The following is a 23,225-nucleotide window of genomic DNA, read 5'->3' on the forward strand; positions in this document are numbered from 1 at the left end:
CTATATCCTGTTTTTCTCTCTCTTCTCTTAAAGAAAACTGTCTTAACATTGGAACGTTCACTGAGGCGATCACCACCCTAGAATGTTATTGTGAGCCCAAAGTCAGTAATATGCTGCTGTAACTCACTGCATTTCCCAGAGGAGATTCCAGAAGAGAGCACATGATAATGTGACTACTGATGACCTCAGGCGTCAATTTCTGTTTGCTGCTCAAGTGGTCTTAGCCCAGAAGGTTCACGCTACCTTGGGGCATGTCTACAGGTACACCTAATTATCCAAGTTCTTTTATGTTGAAGATTAACATTCTGGGACTAATAATTCTCAAGGTTAAAAATAATAAGACCTATTTTTGAGGCCTTAAGAGTTTTCTGTCAAGGAGATGTGCACACAGCTCCACCTGCTGGGTAAGAGGGAATTTTTGTAACTTCTGGGCTATTCAACATCACAATTTTTTGGTAGGAACACATGGAGGGGTTACTGAGTCCTAGACCAACACGGTCATCTGAAAGATGAGGAAAATGACACTCAGAGGAAGTAAGTGAATTTTGCATAAGGCCAAACCTGTAGGAAGTGGGGAACCAGAATCCGCACACCTGGGCCCTCTGGCTCTTAGCCCACAAGATGGCAAACTCTTAAATATATAAAGATCTTATTCAAGATAGACACTGAAAAAGTATCTTTTTCGACTTCAAATATTTCTTCCCAGGGAACAGCACTTCCCCCTCCCCCACAAGATGATTAATTTGAAAAGAAATTTATTTTAAAACTCAAAAAATCCTACATGAGGATTAAAAACAAACTTTTGAAACTTTTACTTGGAAAAGGGCTTTAACTGTTAAGATGACCGGTCTTTCAGTAAAAAAGAACCCTTTTTCCCTAATAACTGCAAATCTGCAGCCGGATGGCAGGTGGCCTGAGGCCCATCCAGTGGGAGGTGCGTGATACAAAAGAACAAACAGGTACTTCACACGGAAGAGACCGCTATAAGGACACTTGCAGAATGGCTGAGCAGATGACAGTCACCATCGGCGATGGCCAGTCACTCATTAGCATTCACCAACCTTTCTAACTTGCTGAGGCTGATTGAGCACATGTGGCGTGAAAGCTTCTTGCTTCTGAGGTACGCTCTGGGCTAAGCCTGAGGACAGGGTGGTGGCTGCTGTCTGTGGCTGAGTCTGAGTCTGGATTCCTGCTTGTGGTGGAGTCTAGGAAGCAAACAAAATATTGATTTAATTATCAAAATCAAACTCAAAATCAAGAGTGTAGGTGTGGGGGCACCTGGATGGTTTGATCAGAAGAGCATGGGACTCTGGATCTCGGGGTTGTGAGTGGGAGCCGCAAAGTTTGGGTTGAGTTTGGGCGTAGAGGTTACTTAAAAAATACATACATAAACTGAAAAAAAAAAAAAGAGTTTACATGTGCAACATGCGATCATGTGGGGAACATATCTGAAATGAAGTGATAAAATACTTACAGATAGATACACACTTCATCGACAACACAGTTTGAACCTTAATTCTAAACCAGAGACCTAACACCAGACCAGTTTTTTTCACGCTCTTATTATTTCTTAAGTGGCTAAGATTTTCATTGGGAAATTTTGAGAAAACGGAAAACTGAAATAAAAACCTATAGTGGCTCTACACACAACAGGCCAGGTGTGACAATAATTTTAACAGCAGCAAGAAAATCTGAGGCCTAACTGCCCAAACAGTATGTGCTCCCTCTGGAGACAGTCAGCTATGTGCTGGGGCACACACGGGCCCAGAATGGAGAATGTCAACTCTAGTGAAGATTTGGATGGAAAAATACATGTTTAGAAAAGCTGTGTCACAGAGTAGACTTTGAATTTCACAGACAGTCTAAAGGTCAAACAGGAGATTTAGAATGCTTGCACATGCCAAGGGCCTCTGGGTCATGCTTCCTAACCTCAGGGGCACAACCCACTGGTCTCTGCCATGAAGAGTATGTGGGTGGCGGGGGGTGGTCAAAGCTGAGGAGCACTGTCCCAGGTGGTTTCTGTTCACCTGTCGCCCACCCACTGTGTGAAAACCTACCAAATGCACTGCATAAAAACAAGGTCAATACACAGGTTATGGAGGAGGCATAAAAGGAGGTTTCATGCTTACCAGTGTTTTATCAACTCCCTCAACACCTTCACTCCTAAGTTTGTGGTCACATTTTCCTCAGATGCCCCACATGCCTTAGGCATCTTGACTTCAATGGTGTCTTTCGAGAATCGCATTTAGGAGGCAGAACACACGAGTGGGCGTAAAAGTAAAGGCCGGGCAGTTAGAAAACCCGGCTCTGTCCTAGAGCAACTTACCCAACGTTTCAAGGCCTCAGTTTCTCTACCTCAAAATGGGTGCCATCACTTAGATCTTCTGGGGGGAAGGGAGAGCTGAAGGGAGTGAGCCATTTAAAATACACGGAGGAGCATGTGACTCTCGATCTCGGGGCCGTGAGTTGGAGCCCCATGCTGGGTGTAGAGATGACTTAAATAAATAAGAAAATAAAGTACGTGATCCTGTGCCTTGCACACAAAAAGCACTCAGCGACACCAGCTATTCTCACGATACTGTAACCGGTATCTCAAAATGTCTGCACGTTCGCTAACGATACCGTGTTCACTAAAGATAAAAGCGATCAAAAGCAGGAAAGCACCGCTTGCTTGTTTTAACTATGTGGAGACAATGCTAGCTATTAACATTTCTGAATTAAATTCCAGGCCCCCGCCCCCACGCACACATTTTCTGCACCTCTGAGGCCCGGTTGGGGTGCATGTATGAGAAGGCTGGGGCGCTCGCCATAAGGCAAGTTTCCGTTCCATGCAGGCTGTAAGGCAAAGGAGTTAGAAGACACACTTCACACCTGGAGTCTGAGGCTGCCTACTGGGAGTTGCACTGAGGTGACATTGGAGCCCTGGATGGACAGCGGCAGCAGCAGCTGAGCGGTTTGTGTGGTCAGTAAAGCCTGAGGCTGAGCGACAACGGCAGGCGGCGGCTGTCCCTGGGAACTCACGTAAAACTGCGGGACGACGCTCTGCTGCTCGGCCTGGGCCACGGGGACCTCCTGCTTGATCACTACGGCCTTTTTGGCAACCAGGGTCTGGCCGCCAGCCGAGACGGGCTGGCCCACAGGATGGCTGGCCAGCGGGCCAGGCCGCCTGGGGCTGGAGCAGTCGGGCAGCGCAGTCTCGTCCTTGACGGGGGAGCCCACACCGCCATGCTTCGGATCTAACTTGCCGGCCGAGCTGGCCGCGGCGCCGGGCTGGGGTTCCAGCGGCTGCTGCTGCCGCTGCCCTCGCTTTTCAACCTCAAGCTGCATTTTCAGAACTTCCACGAGCTTCTGCTCCTGTTCCAGTTTCCTCTTTAGCTCCTCGATCTGCTTCTCTTTCTCCTGCAGCTTGCGGTCCTTCTCGGCCGCGTCCAGTTCCAGACTCGACAGCGTGCTGCTGGCGGGACTCGGGCTGTCCTCGCTGCCCGTCACTCTCAGCGGCGACGAGCACAGGAACTGCGCGGGAGACATCATGGTCATGATCTCGGTGAACGTGTCTGCCATGCTTGTGTCCTCGGTCCCGAGACTGGACTGCTCGGAGGGGGAAGGCGAGATGGGCAGGGGGGAGCTGACGCTCTCGGCGTGGGTGACGTTGCTGCTTCCGGCAGGCGGCAACTCTGCCTTGAAAGAGGGGCCCGAGCTCGTCACGGAGTTGTGCAGCGTTGTCACCGGCAGTGCCACGGTGACTTCTGGGTTGCTGGCGACGATGGCAGACGCTGGCACCGCCAGGACGCCGCCGGCAGCAACAGCGCTGCTGTTCACTTCCTGGTAGGGCTTCAGGCGTTCGATGAGGTCCGGTTTGGTTCCTGACACCGGAAGACCCCGTAACTTCAGCTCCGTCTTCAGTTCCGACACCTGCAAGTACAAACAAATCACGTCTCTTCTCTCGGTACCGCAACTCCCGACAGATCAACAGGACGCCCAGACGCAAAAGGTGCCTACCACCTGTCAGCTCCACGTTACCACGTATGGGCAAAGGGGACGGTTTCTCTTCCCGACGCACACACAGCTACGGACCTGTGGCACTGGGAAGGCGGGAGGTAAAGCAAGGGCTTTTAGAGGGTAATTCCTGTTCTGTCTGAGGATTTACAATCAGAAATTGTGACGAGGACAGTCACATTCATTGAGTAATTACCACGTGCCACACACTGATGGAAGTGCTTTATACTTTGTCTTTTCTCTTCTTTTCTTTTCTTTTTTTTTAAAGCAGACTCCATGCCCAGCGCAGAGCCCAACTCGGGGCTCGAACTCACGACCCTAAGGTCAAGACCTGAGGGGAGATCCGAAGCTGAACGCTTAAGTGACTGAGCCACTCAGATGCCCCTATTCTTACAATTAATCTTCACATGAGGTGTGGGTGTTATTATTATTATTCCTAGTGCACAGATGAGGAGATTGGGGCAGTGAAAGGCAGACCGTTATGTCTGACCTACCATGGATAACCAGAAGCTGAGCTGAGGGAGGAAGCCTATGCAGTCTGGCCTCGGAGAGGAGATTCTTGACTGTTAACATTTTCCTGCTTCTCCCAACTCAGCAAGGAGCAGGGAAGAAGAAAATCTCCCTCTGCGGTCACAAGCGTTCTGGTGCCCACACATGGTCTATGCTCAACAAATCAGAGTTATTACTGATCGTCTTCAAAGAAACTTAATGGACGTAAACAGACAGTACCCCTGAAAAGGTTATCTTACTGTTGGTAAAGCTGAAGGTCTATTGAAAACTTACCTACACCTCAGACAAATGTGGCCAATCATTTCTGTTTTTGTGGTAATTACGGGTGAATAAACTCTACTTTGAAGTATTACCTTTAAGTCATCCAGGCTAGAAGGCAGGGGCCCCGGCTTTCTCACGGAAGCAGATGGATTCTGTCTTGGTGTATTAGGCGTGGTGCTGTTCAGAGCTGAATTCCCACTGTTGTTATTTTTGTCATTGAGTGGCCTTCAAAAGGAAAAGAAAAGTAGACTTGATAATAAAATCATGTCTGAATTTGATCCTGCTTCTGCTAACGACTTGACTGTTAATGTGTGAAGAGAAAATCATCATGGTCGTGGATTGGAAGACTCAATAGTATAAAGATATCAATCAAATGAGACCCCCCCTGCAAGTTTTGCTTGCTTGCTTGGTAGAAATTCTGAAGGTGATTCTGAGCTATATATGGAAACACAAAGGACCAAGAATGGCCATGGCATCACTGAAGGAAAGCAAAGCTGGAAGAGCCATACCACTTATCAAAACTCATTATAAAGCCAGTTATTAAGATGGTGTGGTGCTGGTACAAGGGCAGAACAACAAATGGAAGAGAACAGAGAATCCAGAAACAGACCCTCACATATAGAGCCTCTTGAGTTATCGCCAAGATGGCACTGAAGTGCACTAGCAAGAGGGTGGTCCTTATAATAAATGGTGCTGGGCCACCCTGGATATTCACACAGATAAAAATAAGGCCCTTAACTGACCCCTACACCTCACACCATCTCAGAAACCTAAACGTGAATTATGAAAGCAGTAAACTTTTAGAAAACTTAGGGTAATATTTCAGGGTGCCCGGGTGGCTCGGTTGGTCGAATGTCTGACTTCAGCTCAGGTTGTGATCTGGTGGTTTGTGGGTTTGAGCCATGCGTCAGGCTCTGCACTGGCTCGCTCTCTCCCTCTCTCTCTGCCTCTCCCTGACTTGTGCTCTTTTTCTCTCAAAAAAAAAAAAAAAAAAAAAAGAAAGAAAAGAAAACTTAGGATAATGTCTTCATGGCCTTTGGGTAGGGAAAGATTTCTTAAACAGGACACAAAACACACTAAGGGAGACAGCTTTAAGAGTGAAAAGTCAAATCATAGGAGAAGGTACTTGTAATACATATTTCTTTTTTTATTTTATTTAACTTTTCAGTATTTATTTACTTTTGGGAGAGACAGAGTGTGAGCGGGGAAGGAGCAGAAAGAGAAGGAGACACAGAATCTGAAGCAGGCTCCAGGCTCTGAGCTGTTAGCACAGAGCCTGATGTGGGGCTCAAACCACAAACCGCAAGATCATGACCTGGGCCGAACTTGGACACTCAACCGACTGAGCCACCCAGGTGCCCCTCTAATACGTATTTCTGACAAGGCATCATATCTAGAATATACAAAAAAAAGTCTCACAAATCAGTAAGAAAAAGACAAAACGCAATGGGAAAATCCTGAACAAGCATATCACAAGAAAATCTATCCCAACGGTCCTTAAACGTGTGAACAAGGGCTTAACACCTCATCAGACACGAGGAAAATGGAAAAAGGCACAACAAAACAGCACTGCACATCCAGCAGAACTGCTGCCATAACGAATAAGACGCCAATACGAAGCACTCGGAACATCGAGAGCGCTCAATCACGGCTGGGAGAAGTGTGAACTGGTACAACCACTTCGCAGAAGTGTTTTATGTTATCTACTAAAGACAAACCTGTGCCTATCCTCTGACCCAATTCCATTCCTCGAGGGACACCTGACAAAAATCTACATACATGAACCAAAACACACAGGTCAGAATGCTTAGTATGGCATTATTCATACCAGTCCCAACCAGAAACAACCCAACTGTCCACCAAGAGGATGATGGGTGGATAAATGATAAAATACTAGACAGGAATAAAAATTAACTACTTCTATCTGCACCAGTAAAGATGCATCTCACGAACACAATGTTGAGCAGAAGAACTCACGTGCGTATGTATACCGTAAGACTGCATTTATATAATGTTCAAAAAAAAGGCAAAACTAATCAATGGGAGAGAAGTCAGGTAGTCACTGAGGGGGGATGCCAGGGGGCTTTTTGGGGTACTGATATTCTATTTCTGGATTTAGGTGGTGGTTATGGAGGTGTGTTTACTTAGCATTGATTTTCAGTTATGATTTATGGACTTCTCTATCACTTAACACTTCATTTAAAAAGGTGATTTAAAAAATGTGTTTTATTTCTGTACTCATCTTCCCAGCAGAATCAGGTCCCCATCTAGCTTCTTCCCCCTAGGATACTCTTGGCAACAATGACATTTCCTCCCCTGGGTGGTTGACACTGTACAGCCAATTCCATTAGAGCCTCACGCTTTATTCTTATAGGAGTCTTGGTGCTGAAGCATGGAGACTCTGACTTCCATGTTCTGAAACAGGGACCTGATGTTGCTTATGGGGAGAGGTCCCTGCTTAGATGAGCTTTGTCCAGTGGGTTTTTGGAAGATTGTGTTTGAAGCCATTTCTGGCCCTGTGAATAGCTAACTCTTGACATTCATCTGGGGTCTTTGAAAACCTGCCTAAATTTTATGGAAGTTAAATACTTTAAGTGTTTGCAACGAAGTTTCTTGAAATTTGGGTGGAATGACAAATATTTTATGTATCATTTATTTCCTTTCTAAAAATCCAGTTTTAAAATCTTCTATTAGAATTATGAAAACATTTTATGTAAATCAGAACTTCTCAACCTTACTTATTTTCATTACTGTCTCCACAAGGAGACTTTCTATGAATTTTTTTTCCCTAATTGACCTCCCAGTGAAATCTTAATACGCTCAGGGATGTACTGTGTAATCACCTACGTACCGTATATGTGTCTGTGCTCTCTTCAATCACAAGTGCAGCACTCCCCCGAACCAACTTCTGCTCCCTTGTGAACAATAAATTATTCTATTGGTGCGTTTGGTTGAGATTCTATAATGCTTTACTTGTTACTACGATTAACAGTTCAGTGCTTGCTTCAACTTTCGAAATAACGAGAGTAAGTTGGACCTAGATTTTTTTTGTCCAGATCCACAAAGACAGAAAACATGCTGTGGGGGGACCCTGACAAATGTGATGTCTGTGTGGATGAGAAACCTGAAGTCCAGACACCTGAAAGGACCCTCCAGGAGCTCCCGTCAGTGTGTGGCTACAGCCCCATCTCCCAAGGTACCAGGGGCTGTGTTATCAGGTCAAATCTCACTGCTGTGGAGCTACAGACTTCTGCATTCAGCTTCCTGTACTGGAATTTTGGTGAAAAGAAACACTGTTTTAGAAAACAACACCTCCACTGTCAGGACCCGGAAATTAAACAGAAGTGACGTTCAGTCTTTGCGTGGTGCAATAATACACAAAAGTAAGTGACCTTTCCCCCTCTGTGTCCCCGGATCTTTGTGTGTGATGCTCTCCGGGGCTGGGTGGCGTGGCTGCTATGGTGGTGGGGGTGTTTGTGGAGGACAGGGGACCGGCAGCCTTAGTGGAAAGACAAAGAAACATTAGAGACCAGATACTCAGCTCCTCAGATGTACTCTTCCCATCTACAAACTGGCCCCACACAGTCAATTTCTTTCATTACAGAAAAGACTGTTTCATAGATACTACAAAAATCCTTTTATGGGATTTTCAGTTGTCCGGGTTTCCTCACCCGGGAGTGCGGTCAGTAACGTCACCTCCTCCTGGAGTTACGGTGAGGGGCACAGGGATGTCAACGTCGAGCACACTGCTGGGTGCATCGTAAGGAGCGCGCACAGGGGAGCCAGTCACCGCTCGTGTCCCTGCTGCCCGATGCCAGAGGAGGGAGGCGGCAGGGGAGGACGCCTCCCTCGGGCCTGGACGGAGCTGCAAAGCGGCGGTGGTCTGCGTCTGATGCGCTTCCAATCCTCTTTGGTCTTCCCTGGTTCCCTTCCAATGTCAACATCTCACTCAGGCCTGCTTGACCTTAAAATAATAACATGCTACAAAAATTCTTTCTTTCTTCATCTCTGTGCCCTGATGTTTTAGATTTACGTACTTCACAGTAAGGTCCAAATGACTAATAGGTCTAATCTTCCTCGAGATATCAGGATCTTAAAAGAAAAAAGTGCATTGATAATCACTAGCATATGAGGAGACGGTTCTTAACAGAGGAGCTTTTTAGCGGATCTCACTCCTTGTCTGCTCCTAGGAAACAGGGCTCCCTGTGGTGGAATGCTCAGCGTATGCGGAGAATATCCGAGTCGAATTTCCACACACCACACGGATCATGAATTGAGTGGCCTGCTCACTGAGAAAAACTTTCAACTCGAATAAACTTTGCACCTTTTTGTACAGTTTGTCTTGTGAGGCCAATGTAAATGTCCCTTTCTCCTGATAACTGAGGGAAATGAGAGACGAGGTATTTTCATTTTTACCCATGTTTCCTGGAAAATGCATACTGAGGATGGAGATCTAGAAATTTCCTTCTGTACATAATTAAAGTTCACTATGGATGTCTTGCTGTGGATTCAGTCTCAGAAGCTGTCAGAAGTCACTTCCTTCTGTCTCTCTCAACTGGGCTCAGACTTTGGAAACATGTTCCTTCTCCACAGTTGTTGGTCACCAAGACCTTTAACTGTCTTGGAAACATCTCTCATCTGTTCTTTCCTTCCCCTGATCAATGCCCTCATCTTCTCACATCTCCTTTATTGTGAAATGTCTGTCTTGCCTGATGCCAGACTCCCCTCCGTGACCAGCATCTCACTGTCCTTCCGTGCACTGTGGCGTCACCACTACAGCCCTCTGAATCACCTACCACGTCAAGATTCAAGGCTGCCCGGCTTCAGATTCCTCTGGACAGCGGCTCTACTCAGTTTTGTCTTCTACTTTTCATTCCGTTCCTTATTCAGGCTATTCTCCCCGTCATCCCATCAACAGGCATGGCCCGCTCCTTCCTCTGTTCTCGCACGGGGGGTGGTCACTCTCCTTTGCGTGAAAGGGCCCCGCCCAAGTTTCGGGCTCTTTCTCACAGAGGTATCCTGCCTGCTCTCATAAAGCTTTCCTTGACCACTCCGGCTTCTACACTCATCCCCCCGCACCCCGCCCTTTTTAAGCTGTTTACAACAAGACTCTCGCTCCTTACGCTTTTCTCGCGGCGCCTAATACTACGTGGCAAACAACAGGCAGATCTCTCCTGGGCGAGTAATTGTGACGAGGCACCGCTACCGTGAAAGGTCAAGGTTCGGAACCTATCTCGGAGGACAAACCCTGGACTCACTGGCACGAGGGCAAGACGCCGCGGGACGGGCTTCGAGGACCAGGCAGTGAGACCGATCGCTGAGCGCAAGCGCCCCACGACATCCACCCCCTAGGAACCAGGGACGTGGCCCGCGCCGCCCCCGGCCCCGTACTTGAGCGGCGCGGGCAGGATGGTCTGGTAGTTGTAGTGCTGCTGCTGCTGGCTCAGGATCTGGAGCTGCAGGAACAGCTGCTGCTGCTGGAGCAGGCGGGCGTAGTTGGAGTCCATCTGGGGCTCGCTCTTCTCCCCCTTCTGGTCGGGCGGGATGTACTGGTGGTACTTGAGCTTCTTCACCCGCGGCTTGGGATCTTTGCACTTCTTGCCCCGGTGTTTGTCGTTAGGGTTCTTGGGATGGCTTTGCTGTTGTCAAGAGAGAGACAGGAGCATTTTAAGAGGCGCCATCACACGCAGCCTGTTCTACCGTGCGCCTGAATGCTCTGACGGTGACGTCAAAGAGCCAGGTGCCTCAGAAACTGGCGTAGCCGCTTCGGAAAGCAGTCCGCCGAATACGCTGCCAGAGCTACGGAAGCGTGGGTCTACCTCCCTGGGCCGAGCAATCCGGCGCCTGGGGCTCAGCTGGTTGAGCTTCCGACTCTTGATTTCGCCCCAGGTCATGATCTCACGGTTTGTGGGTTCGAGCCCCGCGTCAGACGCTGAGCGGACAGCGCGGGGCCTGTTTGGGACTCTCTGCCTCTTCCTTGCTCACACCTTCTCTCTCAAAATAAATAAACTTAAAAAAAAAAAATCTGGCTCCTAAGAACTTACTTTTTCCTGTTCCTTGTTTTCTTACAGTAGGGGAAGGATATACTCCACTGAACACTATCTATTCAAGTTAAACAAAGTTACTTTGGGTTTCTTGTTTAGACACACTTGTATCTATTGTCTCCTAGTGAAAAAGAGGCTGTACGCCAAATATACAAATGGGAAAGGATTAGGTATGCTTCCCCCTGTGTCCTGTCTTGTAGTCATTAAAAATATATTCTTTAGAGACTATGTAAAAACAGAAGAGTGCTTCTAATGGAACAAAGCAGACTATAAAGTTGTGTGTTTCTAAGGAAAACACAAACACACACAAAAAATACTGCAGTCTCACAATATTCATCAATTCACTGTCATCTGCTTATTGTGTTATCGACAACAGATTTTACTTCTGGTCGTTTCCAAGTGATTGTAACAATGAACGGGGTGTGAGTTAAGGAGGCTGGACTCTAATTGTTATGTAATGATACAAGTGACTCAGCCAATCAGGAAGGCACCTGTTGGTAAGGGAGGGGGGCAGGCACGTAAGAACCATTGTTCCTCAGACGAAATCTGCTCTTATTTCTTCACTGGCACATTCTCTCAGGAAGGGAGGGCGGGAAACAGCTTTCCTCACAAAAACCCAAAGAACTGTGGTCTCTTTCCCAGTACGTACCTGTCTTCTCCTCTACTAGCAGAGTCCTAAGATCGCCTACCCAGCCTCTGAATGTCACATTCTTAAAGGATGCCTTTTGCCCCAGAATCAAAGCCCTCCTTAAAGAGGCACTCACTAGTGAAGAGGAGAAATTCAGAGGAGAGGAGAGGCAGAGACCTCTTAGGATCCACAGGGAAAGACGCACTGGCATTCAAACAGTCTTTGTGCCATCAGTGGTACGTGTTTGCGGACGTGGGCAGAGGGGTGCGAGTGGGCATTAGCTCAGCTGCCGCTTGCCACACTCTGGAATTTCGGGCTCCAAGAAGAAGTGATGGAAGATGCTGAAATGCACTGATCTGTGCCCTGAAGCCACAAACGCTGGGCCACCCTGACAAAGAGGCTGGAATAGAAACAGAGCCTTCTCTGCAGGAGGGCTGAGGACCAGGAGAGTGCCAGAGGGTAGCCGGAAGAAGTGAGGAATCCGCCCCAGGTACCTCCCCTGGGAGAGCGCAGCCCTGTGTTCACCTGGAGGCAGAAAGAAGGCTCCCCAACGCTTCAGGGGGCCTGGGTCGTTCCTGGCCTTGTGACTTCTTCGGGCCTCACTTCCTCATCTGGTAGGTGCAGAGAGGGTCAGCTAGCTCTCTGATGTCCTTTTTTAGTTCTAAAAGTTTGAGATCAGGGTTCTGCTGCTTTTGGCAAAAGCTGTATCGGAACTGTTTAGACTATTCCTCTGTTTATCCCCCCCTTTATTTAGCAGCTCTACATGGACTTAAAAAAAACTTTTTAAGCCTACTATATATTAAAATTTTTAATCTTCTTTGGGGCCTATTCTAACTGAATTGTTTCACCAAGTAAAACTTAGGGAACAGTGCCACCAATGTGCAGCTTCTCGGAAGAACAAAACGAGCTTCAGCGGGCCAAATCTGCTAAAGCAAAAAACGCAGCCGCCTGTCTGAAGCCTCTGACCTGTCATGTGATACATCTGGAGTACCAGTGAGCTTGACCTTGTGTATAAACTCCAAAATTACGTTGCCATTAAAGACGTCTGTTCGTGAGGGGCGTGACTCCCCAGTGCTGTATCCTACTCTCTATCCTACTCTCCTCCCAGTGTGTCTTTCATGTCAGCAGCCTGGATGGAAGCAGGATTGGGAACCGCCGACAAAATGTACCCTCAAGCCTTTCCGCGTGGCTCTGGGAGTTTTCTAGAGACCAAATTTTGTGCAGTTCTTTGGTGACTACAGAACAACAGGGCATCTGCTGAAGGTGGTGGTTTCCAATATTTTTTTTTTTCAATTTTTTTTTAACATTTATTTATTTTTGAGACAGAGAGAGACAGAGCATGAACGGGGGAAGGTCAGAGAGAGAGGGAGACAGAATCTGAAACAGGCTCCAGGCTCTGAGCAGTCAGCACAGAGCTCGATGCGGGGCTCGAACTCACGGACCGTGAGATCGTGACCTGAGCCGAAGTCGAACGCTTAACCGACTGAGCCACCCAGGCGCCCCAGTGATTTCCAATATTAAGGCCTGACCTAGCAAGTCTGCCCGTGGGTTTTGTCTTCAAGGCTTTATTCAGGCTGAAAGGCAGGCTAGGAGGTGCAGAAACGTGCCTTTGTGTTCCCCGCATGGGCCACAGACGCGCCGCGAGTAAACCAACCTCACACTGGCGTGTGCCAGGAACCCACCTTCACCAGCGACGGGCCAGGCTTTGCTGAGGACACGGTGTTTGTGGGGAGGACAGGAGCGGGGGACCTGGTCGGGGGCTGATCCGGAGCAGGAGTTTTCAAGAATTCAGGAACTGCTGGGGACACTGAAGTAAACTGCTGGAAAAGGCGGAAAGAGAACAAGCGTGTGAACTCGATGGCATAAAATTAGAAAAACCAGAATTATAAGGGAATGACCTCATTTTCTGAATGTCCCCTAGGAAAGAAACAAAAGAAAAATATACTATTGTGTCTGAGACCCAGATGGCAGAGTAACAGGCTTTACGTCAACGGACCCAAGTATTTAGTCTTTGCCCCAATGGCAATGAAAAGCAAAAGCTAAATAAGGTAATTCGATTGACTACACCCTAGTAGTGTTTTCTCAGAAATACGGTCAGAACCGCCCTTTTTTTGGCAGAAGCGAAGTCCAAGACTCTTGCAGAAATGATCAGAATGGTACGTGATACTTGTGAAGTTTTCTTGCTGTATAGATCATAGTAATGCCGGCTGATTTAAACGTGGCATTTACTTTCCCTTACGGGCCCGATCAGTCCCCTCCAGCATACCCCAGATCCACGGCCTGGCAGCATTCAGTAAGCAAGCTGCCACTCCCTGGAGGCCCCTCCACACACATGTGCTTTACAGCTTACGTCCCAGGGTCCGAGCCCGACTAGCACTCTCTTGAACCATTTCCCCCATTTCCCACAACAGTCGGGCATCTGAACAATGTATTATTCTAAGACGGCCTTGTTTGACTGAGGGCACTCTCATACCCAAAGCAAGAAGCTAATTTATTACCGAGGTCAAACAAGTAACCACTAAACCTGGGTGTGGTGTCGTATACTAACAGAGGAAGCTACCAAAGGCTTTCATAGCTTTTATCAACAGGCTAAGAGCCTATTTCTGCTGACACTCTACTTTAAGTAGATTTTAAGTATTCACTTACTAGGAAGAGATATTAATTACTATTCTCACAAATCAGTTAAATGTTGCACAGCAATTACTACATGGACTTAACTATTATCAGCCTTAATTTAAGAAAAAAGAATCTCTTCCTTTATCACTCTGCTGCCCTGCCCACAACTCTCAAATTCATTACAAGAATCAAAATCGGTTCTTTTACTGATGTACTTGGGTTTAAGAATAGCAGACTGTATTTTCCTTCCTTAAAATAAATGACCTGAGAACTCAGAGGCTATTCAGCAGCAAGAAATATGAAGCTTGGCACATACTAGTTATTCAATAAATATTTGTTTAATGGGTGAATGGAAATTCCTTGTGGCTTTACTCATGCTGGGTCACACTCTCAAGGCCGGCTGAGACCATGAGGATGTGTGTGAGTGTGCAATGAACTGTGCGTGCCCATGACGGCTCTCTCCCTAAGCATGGTTTTCCTTTCGCCACTGATTTCCACTTGTAAATAATTATTACTAACGGTGAGGGCTGACAATAAAAAGACGTGACTTTTGAAAGATGGCTATACGGTAACCCCCTTACCCACGGTTTATCTTTCTGCAGTTTCAGTGACCCATGGGCAACTGGTCCTGAAGGAGACGATCCGCCTCTGACATAGGGTCACAAGGTCAATGACAGCTTAACGCTACATTGCAGGCCTTTGTCATTCACCTCACTTCATCTCCTCATGGAGGCATTTTTATCATCTCACATCATCAGAAGAAGAAGGGAGTGTACAATCATGAGATATTTTGAGAGTGGAAGCCCACATTCACATAACTTTTATTACACTTATAACTGTCCTATTTTTACAGTCGTTAACCTCTTACTGTGCCTCCTTTATAAATTAAACTTTACATTGGTATGTACATATAGGAAAAAACCAGGGTATACAGGGTTCTGTGCTATCAGTGGTTTCAGACACCCCCTGGCTCTGGGAATGCATCCTCTGTGGGTAAGGGGAGAACACTGCACTTGATTTCATTCAAAGAGAAGTGAAAGAAACGAACTTCTCCAGGAGTCTCGACACCTGTACTCCAGGCTGACTTCTGCCCCCAAATGGCCCTGAGACAGCTGCTTCCTTAACGAACCTCTGACATGAAGGGAAGCTGATGGCCAGCTAAGTCACTGCTTTAAGGATATGGTTTTAAATTATTTGTTTTCCTCTCACTTTGCACATTTTTTGGAAGTGAGGATATTTATCTCTGGGTCAATTTTCCCATAGGGAAAAACATTCCTTGGCTGTTAAATAATTGGCATATGAAGTAGAATCACATATTTGTGTGTGTATGTGTGTGTATAATATATATGTATATGTATATATGTATATATATAGTATATTTAAAAATTGTATATACAAAGGTGTGTATATTCATATGGGTGTGTGTGTGTTTTGTTCCTTGCACATAAATTCTACTAACCTGGCAAGCTATTTTACCCCTCCAGCCCCCCAATGACTAATGCGATTACAGTGATGCATTTGACAGCTGTCAGTGTTAATAATCTGGAAAATAATCCAGTAGCATAATGTGCTATCAATTATAATATTTATGAAAATGTTTCTCCTGTATTTCTAAGACCTTGTCTAACTGACTTCAGCCTTGATTACAGATACTCTCATCTTACTAGCTCTTTTCAGTGTGACTCTGCTACCCAGAAAACCAGAGGCCCCCCCACCCCCCACCCCAGCATTAGCACAAGAATGACCCAACTGAGATACGGTGATTATTCACATTACCTTATCTGATGATAAATTCTGGTTAAAATGGGAGAAACGTCTAAACTCTTGTTTACATTTGCCAGTCTTTGTTATGTGCCTTAGAAATGACCCCTTAAATAACCTTACATCCTAACTAGACGTTAGGATCCTAGTGACTAGAGTTCCCCCAAAATCGAGGTATCAGTACTTCTGAAACGACAGTATTCCAAAAAAGATGAAAACAATATTCAAGCCATAAAGGACACCACACTTACTTTACCCCATCATAAAGTAAGCAGTATGTTAAAATCTTAAAAGAATACTTCAAATGTTTAAATTTCCACTGGCACCTCAGGTCACCTTTTGTACTTTCAAAATTTAATCTCAAATGATTTGGAATCTTTTCTCCAAGGAAACAAAAGAGCTGCAAGCTTTGCTCTGTTTTATTCGATCTGAGTGCTGTTCCCAAGCTACAGGTCTCATGACCGCCAATTCTTCAACTGTCATCACGACACCGTGACAGACAATGTCAGGAAAACACTGTTGTCTAATGAGGGATACTTAGGCTTTAAACAAAACCGAAAAGATTCAGTCTTTGAATCTTCAAGACTGACTTTTCTCTTCTTAGAAATTGCTAAGGGTAAGTTCTGCTACCAAAGAAAAAAATAAGTCAAGGTAAATGTTTAAGCTGATTAAAATTTTATAATGTATCAGGTGTCTGCACTGGTTCCTTCTGAAAAGATGATACACTTGTCAAGGACCAATCACTGTTCTCTGGTAAGTTCCTTTTTATTAGATTTCTTTATGCGATCCAGAGGGGCAGAAACTAGATATTTAAAAACAAAGTTTTTTTGGACTGGAGATTTTAAGTCTAAAATACATGTGTTTTTAATTTAGGATACAGCAGAGATCTTAATTAAGATGGGAATATGCAAATAAGAAATTCAAAATGCAATTATTCTTTAAATATTGTTTCCTTACTCTGATCCCCAGACAAATAAAACAAACGCTAGTCAATGAATGGGCTGAATACAAATCAAAAACACATGCTTTGTATATTTAATAGATGGATATTTAATGTAAATTCTAGTTTTGCTAAAATATATCACTTAGCACTGACCACTTTATGTAATACACAGTTACAAGTTAAGATATTTCATTTTTTAGGTTTTTATTTATTTTTTTTGAGAGAAAGAGAGAACATGAGCCGGGAAGGGCAGAGAGAATCCCAAGCGGTTCTGTGCTGTCAGCACAGAGCCCGACTTGGGGCTCCATCTCATGAACAGTGAGATCATGACATGAGCCAAAATTAAGAGTCGGACGCTTACAGTGAGATCATGACATGAGCCAAAATTAAGAGTCGGACGCTTACAGTGAGATCATGACATGAGCCAAAATTAAGAGTCGGACGCTTAACTGGCTGAGCCACCCGGGTGCCCCTAGGCCTTTTATTTTTAGAACAAGGAGCTGAACATTAATATTTTGGCACAATATCTAGTGAACATTTGGTTGGTACATTTGACCTGGTTAGTAAAGAGGATCTGCATGTATCCCTCATTTAAAAAATCTATTATTTAAAAAGATTGTGGTAAAATACATATAAGTTACCATTTAGGGGCACCTGGGTGGCTCAGTCGGTTAAGCTTCCAACTTCAGCCCCAGTAATGATCATGCAGTTTGTGAGTTCCAGCTCCACACTGGACTCTGTGCTGAAAGCTTGGAGCCTGGAGCCTGCTTTGGATTCTGTCTCTCTCTCTCTGCCCCTCTCCTGCTCGCACTCTCTCTCTCTCAAAAATGAACATTTTTTTTTTTTAATTTTTTTTCAACGTTTATTTATTTTTGGGACAGAGAGAGACAGAGCATGAACGGGGGAGGGGCAGAGAGAGAGGGAGACACAGAATCGGAAACAGGCTCCAGGCTCTGAGCCATCAGCCCAGAGCCCGATGCGGGGCTCGAACTCACAGACCGCGAGATCGTGACCTGGCTGAAGTCGGACGCTTAACCGACTGCGCCACCCAGGCGCCCCCAAAAATGAACATTAAAAAAAATTTTTTTTAAGTTACCATTTAAACCATCTGATGTATTAAAAAATTTTTCTTAATGTTTATTTTTGAGAGAGAGAGCATGTGCAGGGGAGGGGCAGAGAGAGAGAGAGGGAGACACAGAATCCGACGCAGGCTCCAGGCTCCGAGCTGTCAGCACAGAGCCCGACGTGGGGCTTGAAGGCACAAACGGCGAGATCATTACTGGAGCTGAAGCTGGATGCCTAACTGACTGAGCCACCCAGGCGCCCCTAAAGCATTTTAAAGTGTATAGTCCTATGGCATTAAGTATATTCCCACTGTTCTGTAACCATCAGTACCATCCACCTCCAGAAAAACGGAAACTCTCTTTCCATCGAACGACTCCCCATTCTCCCCTCCCACCAGCCTCTGACAACCACCATCTACTTAATGTCTATATGAATTTGACTATTCTAGCTCTTAATAAAGTGGAATCATACAACATTTTTCCTTTTGTGATCGGCTTATTTCGTTTAGCATAATGTCCTGAAGGTTCATCCATGTTATAGCGTGGGTCGCTCAGAATCTCCCTTCTCTTTTAAGCCTCCACAACATTCTATTGCACATACACACTGCATTCATTTGTCAGTGGCCACAAGGGTTGCTTCTGCCTTTGGCTGTTGTCCACAATGCTATGAACATGGCTGTACAAATACCTGCTCAAGTCCCTGCTTTCAACCCTTTGAGGCATTTACCCAGAAATGGAATTTCTGGATCATACGGTAATTCTATTTTTAGCTTTTTGAGAGAACTGCCGTACCATTTTCTGTGGTGACTGTACCATTTCACAATCCCATCCAGAGGGCACAGGGATTCCAATTTCTCCACATCCTTACCGACGCCTGTTAATTTATCTTGTTTGGATAGCAGCCATTCTAGTGGTGTGAGGTGATACCTCATGGTGGTTTTGATTTGCATTTCTCTAGTGATTGGTGATGTTGAGCATCTTTTCATGTGTTTATTCACCATTTGTTGATCATCTTTAGAGAAATCCCTATTCTGGTCCTTTGCACATTTTATTTTTTTTAGTGTTTATTTTTGAGAGAGACACAGAGTGCGAACAGGGGAAGGGCAGAGAAAGAGGGAGACACAGAATCCGAAGCAGGCTCCAGGCTCTGAGCTGTCAGCACAGAGCCCAACGCGGGGCTCAAACTCACGAAGCACGAGATCATGACCTGAGCTGAAGTCGGACGCTCAACCGACTGAGCCACCCAGGTGCCCCTGTATTTCTTAAGTAACACAAAGAACAGCTGTCATTATGAGTTATAACAGGGTGATACGGGACGATGTGCTAGAAAAGGGTCTTAAGAAGAATCTCAAACTGATGGCATAATGAGAACAAAGTTATTACTTTAAATCCTGTGCAGGTCAGAGAGATGCTCTCTTAATGACACCTGTAATACGTGTAATGTAAGTAGCTCAGCGCCTGGCCCAAATAAGTGCCCAGCAAATGCTGGCCATTCTTTTTCATCCTCATCTCAATTATATTTGATAAACCCTAACTGATTTATGAATACAGAGGAAAGGCCTATTCTGTAGAAAGTATACTTTCCTATTGGTCACAGGAGAACAGAGTTAGGAGCTGGGTTGGTACACAACTTCACAGTTAATGCTGGAAACCAGCTCCAAATCTAAGTCCTCTCGACATGTAAGTTACACACAATGAGATTGGAAGGGTAACAATAGAAATTACCACCAATATCTTTGATGCCCTAATTTAGGCCTTTATTGATAAGCATTTGTAATAAAAGTTAGTCCTGTTGTAATTATTTAATGTATGTGTACATGACCTTGCTCATTTTGTGAGCTTAAAGCTAAGGTGTCTATATTATGTGGGAAAGGTCGTCTAGCTAAAAGTTGCTTGATACAATGGGAAAAAACGTACCAAGCTCCTCTAATCCCGTCTTCATGAAAGTACACAGAGGATCCGACCCACGAGGTTCCTTCTCAGCCCTACTTCCAATTCAGCACAGGAGTTGTCCCCGAAGCACAGACTTGGAAAATGTCAGGTGCTTATAATAAACGATTAATTAAATGGCTTAAGAAATCGCTGAGGGAGTAAAGGTCTTCAGATTAAAAGCACCAGTGTAACAGCTCCTGGTGCTCACATGTAACTAGCTGTTCTTAATTTTCTACAGCTTTCCATTGTTCAAAAATTTCTTAGGCATAAAATAAATTGAGCTCCACCAATGTGTGATGTCTGCTCCATTAATGTTGTGGCAAGTTCCTTTCCATCTGTACTTTGATCGGAATTGAAAAGAAAAGAGAATCATCCAAGGAAGGGCAGTGCTAGTCTCTTACAGACCACACAGAATTACATATTTCAAAGAAGAATTTTTTTTGGTGGAATGTACATTTTGAAGGAAGGATATGCTGGATATTATGTGTTTTATTATTTTTGTTTTGTAAGGAATCTATCTTTTATCTGAATATTTTCCTGTAGGACTCAATCCTCTGGTATCTCTCCGTGTGTTTTGAGAAAGAAGTCAGGAGACAACATGTTGTAACACATTTTGGAGTTAAGCAAGCCATAAAACAATCTTAAGCCTAATTTTCTCTAAAGTAATTATCTGTAAATATAACTTTTAAAGAACTAGAAAGAAATTCCCTACACTGGCCCTGAGATTTATATTAGGCCAAATAAAAAAACAATTGAATAGGAAAATTAGAAAAATGTGTTTTAATCATGTGATTAAATGTGTAGCGCGAAGTGATGACTAATTAACATATAAAAAAACCCTGGTTCCGGCAAACAAGAAGAAAGCGAAATCTATGACAGTTACTCTAAGTGGGGTCTATGGACTTTTGATACCTGCCTCCTACAAGTACGGGAAGTCCCACAGAAATCTGGTGCTACCCTACTACTTTCACTGTGTTGTGCAAGAAGACTGGTCCACAATGATCTGGAAAACAAGCTATGTAAAAAACACATACTAGTCTTTCACTCCAGGCAACCTGAGGACCACTGGTCTATAGTAACAAAATTCGCCATCCGAACTCCTGCCCTGAGTTTCCATTTTAAAGACTGAAAACGAAGACACCCAAGTTATAAGCTGTCTATGTTGTTTTGTTGTCCTGTCTTTATACGGTTTCCATAACAGGGAGGAGACTGACTCTGGGGAAGTACAGTGATAATTCTAAAGCAGGAAAAAAGAAATTACAGAGATAATCTCCCAAGTTTTTCATTCATTCAAGCAATAAGCACTTGCCGTGTGCTGGACCCTGCATGTTCAGGATGACGTCACCAAGATAGAATGAGGGGACATCCCAGCCCTTTGGAAACTCGATGTCTAATGAGAAGCAGTGTTTTCAGGTACTTTTCCCTTGAGCTACGGATGCGAAAGTAATCATGTTTAGGGAAACAAACATATTTTATATATATATGAAGTGAGATGCCTGGAAAAATTCATAAACCAACACTAGAGAACAGTGAAAAAAATTAAAGTACAAAATGTGCCAAAACAGACCCTAATTATCATTTCTAGATGACACAAAAATCCCGAAGACGTTATAGGCATCACAAAGTTGCCTGTGCAGTTGATTGAAAAACAAACCCCCCAAACCTACAACATACTTAGAATCCTCCTCAAGGATTATTTTTCTTCAACATCAGTAGAGCACAGTTAACAGGGAGATGCTTCTTTAATCGAATGAATCGAGGTGTGATATAATAATGAGAATCTTTGTCAGATTCTTTCCTTATAAATACTAACACACTTACTACCAGGGAATTTTATGAAGGACATGCCACGTAAGAAGGTCTCAAGGTTTGTGGTGCAGAAATTATGTGACAGGTAAACGTGCGGCAGGCCAGCCTGAGGTTCTAGGTTCTTCTACTTGGATGTCTATGCAGGCAGCATACCCCTCTCTGAAGTGGGGCTTCCGGCGCAGGCCGAGCCGACAGATAAAAAGCAGACTGTTAAGGGTCTGCACGTAGCAGGCAGAGCTGGGGCTGCAGCAACATCAGTGTTCTAAAAGCCAGTGTTTAAGTTCCCGATGACCCCAGGGCTTCATGTGTATTGCACTGGCAATAAACTGACCAGACTGATTCTTCAGGAAACACTGCTATTCCTTTTTTCCTTCAAGGAATTCAGGAATGTCAGCCCACGGGGCGGGACTCTCTCTGGTAAAAGGTTCTCACTTAGAAACTTAGCTGGAGACCAAGTTTCAAGAGCAAAGCAGAAGACTTAATACAAGCAGTGCAGAGATGGGAAAACGCTAATCTCCTACAACACAGGGGGGCTGTCATGAGGCCATCACCAGGCAGATGGCTGACAGGATAAAATTCCATGTCACTAAAGCCAAGCCCACTCTGATAGCTGTCTGATATCCTGACCTAAGCTGAGAACAAACAACCAAGATGGGTAAGTAGAACTGTTTTTTAATGGTATTGACTTGCATACCTGACATTCTTTTTAGCCCTATTTTTAAAGCTCAAACCCAGGGCGCAGCAAATATGTGAGAATACAGTAGGGGCTGGGCTCCCTTGGTCTCCCTGTCTGCCTGCTCAGACCTCAGGCCGTGGGTCTGGTCGCAGACCCCACCTCCTTCCAGACCAGGTTCTAGCCAAGCAGAGAGGCCAGTGGCTCTCGCCCTGAAACTCTGATAGGACAATCTGAACCCAGCTGCCTGCACTACCTCGCATGAATCCGAGCCAGAGAGGCTCTGCTCTCAAACGGAAGAACACAAACACTGACTGCTTCTACAAGCCTGGCATCAGTCAGCGCTTGTGCTGAATTCAGTTCAACATTCATTGAGCGCTTCTTCTGTACCAGGCCCAGTGCTGGACGTTGCAGACGCACAGACACATCACACACACACAGACACAGACAGACAGACAGACAGACACGCGCACACACACACACACACACACACACACACACACACACTAAAGTAGCTCTCGTCCCTCTCTGAGAGTCAAAGTCCCTCTCCTCAAGGGCTCACAGTTTAGTTGGAGGCATCGACACAATATGCAAACGCATGAATGTATTTCAGATCATGGTGATAAGGTCAGTAAGAAAAATCTTGCGGGAAGACCTAGTCCCTAACAAACAGACATTCAGGAATGAGAAGAAATGCTGAAAGAAAATATGCAAACATTTTTAATCACCAAATTTCCATACCCCTCTGAACCCACGCCTCCCCTGGTGTAAGGGTTAAGGCAGGTAATTGCTAAATTCCTTCCCAACTCAAAAATGCTATGATACTTGGCTTTAACAAGAACATTTTCTACTGAACTTAACCAGTTCCATTAAGTAGTTCAATAGCTCTGGCTTAAAGATAACTAAATAGCGTTAAAATTTCAGTAAGGCAAAAAAAGACTATAAGGAGATGAACAACTAACTTATGTGCAGCATAAGACTTCTTACA

General features: G+C 45.0%; 1 protein-coding gene across 7 annotated transcripts in view; it reads right to left on the minus strand.

Moving 5' to 3' along the window:
- Window positions 1-23,225, minus strand: part of MRTFB (myocardin related transcription factor B) — a 128,968-nt gene that overhangs the window by 29,122 nt on the left and 76,621 nt on the right. For 2 of the 7 annotated variants that reach the window (XM_043560497.1, XM_043560499.1), the window contains exons 7-11: window positions 13,122-13,256; window positions 10,159-10,406; window positions 4,860-4,992; window positions 2,872-3,912; window positions 1,062-1,205 (exon numbers count right to left, since the gene is read on the minus strand). In XM_043560497.1, the coding sequence (XP_043416432.1) occupies window positions 1,062-1,205; window positions 2,872-3,912; window positions 4,860-4,992; window positions 10,159-10,406; window positions 13,122-13,256 (1,701 nt within the window). Of the gene's footprint in view, window positions 1-1,061; window positions 1,206-2,871; window positions 3,913-4,859; window positions 4,993-10,158; window positions 10,407-13,121; window positions 13,260-23,225 lie in introns of all 7 variants that reach the window. The other 5 variants (XM_043560500.1, XM_043560502.1, XM_043560496.1 and 2 more) reach the window with 3 other exon arrangements.

This window comes from Prionailurus bengalensis, chromosome E3 (genome assembly GCF_016509475.1).
Source record: "Prionailurus bengalensis isolate Pbe53 chromosome E3, Fcat_Pben_1.1_paternal_pri, whole genome shotgun sequence".
Taxonomy (NCBI): domain Eukaryota; kingdom Metazoa; phylum Chordata; class Mammalia; order Carnivora; family Felidae; genus Prionailurus; species Prionailurus bengalensis.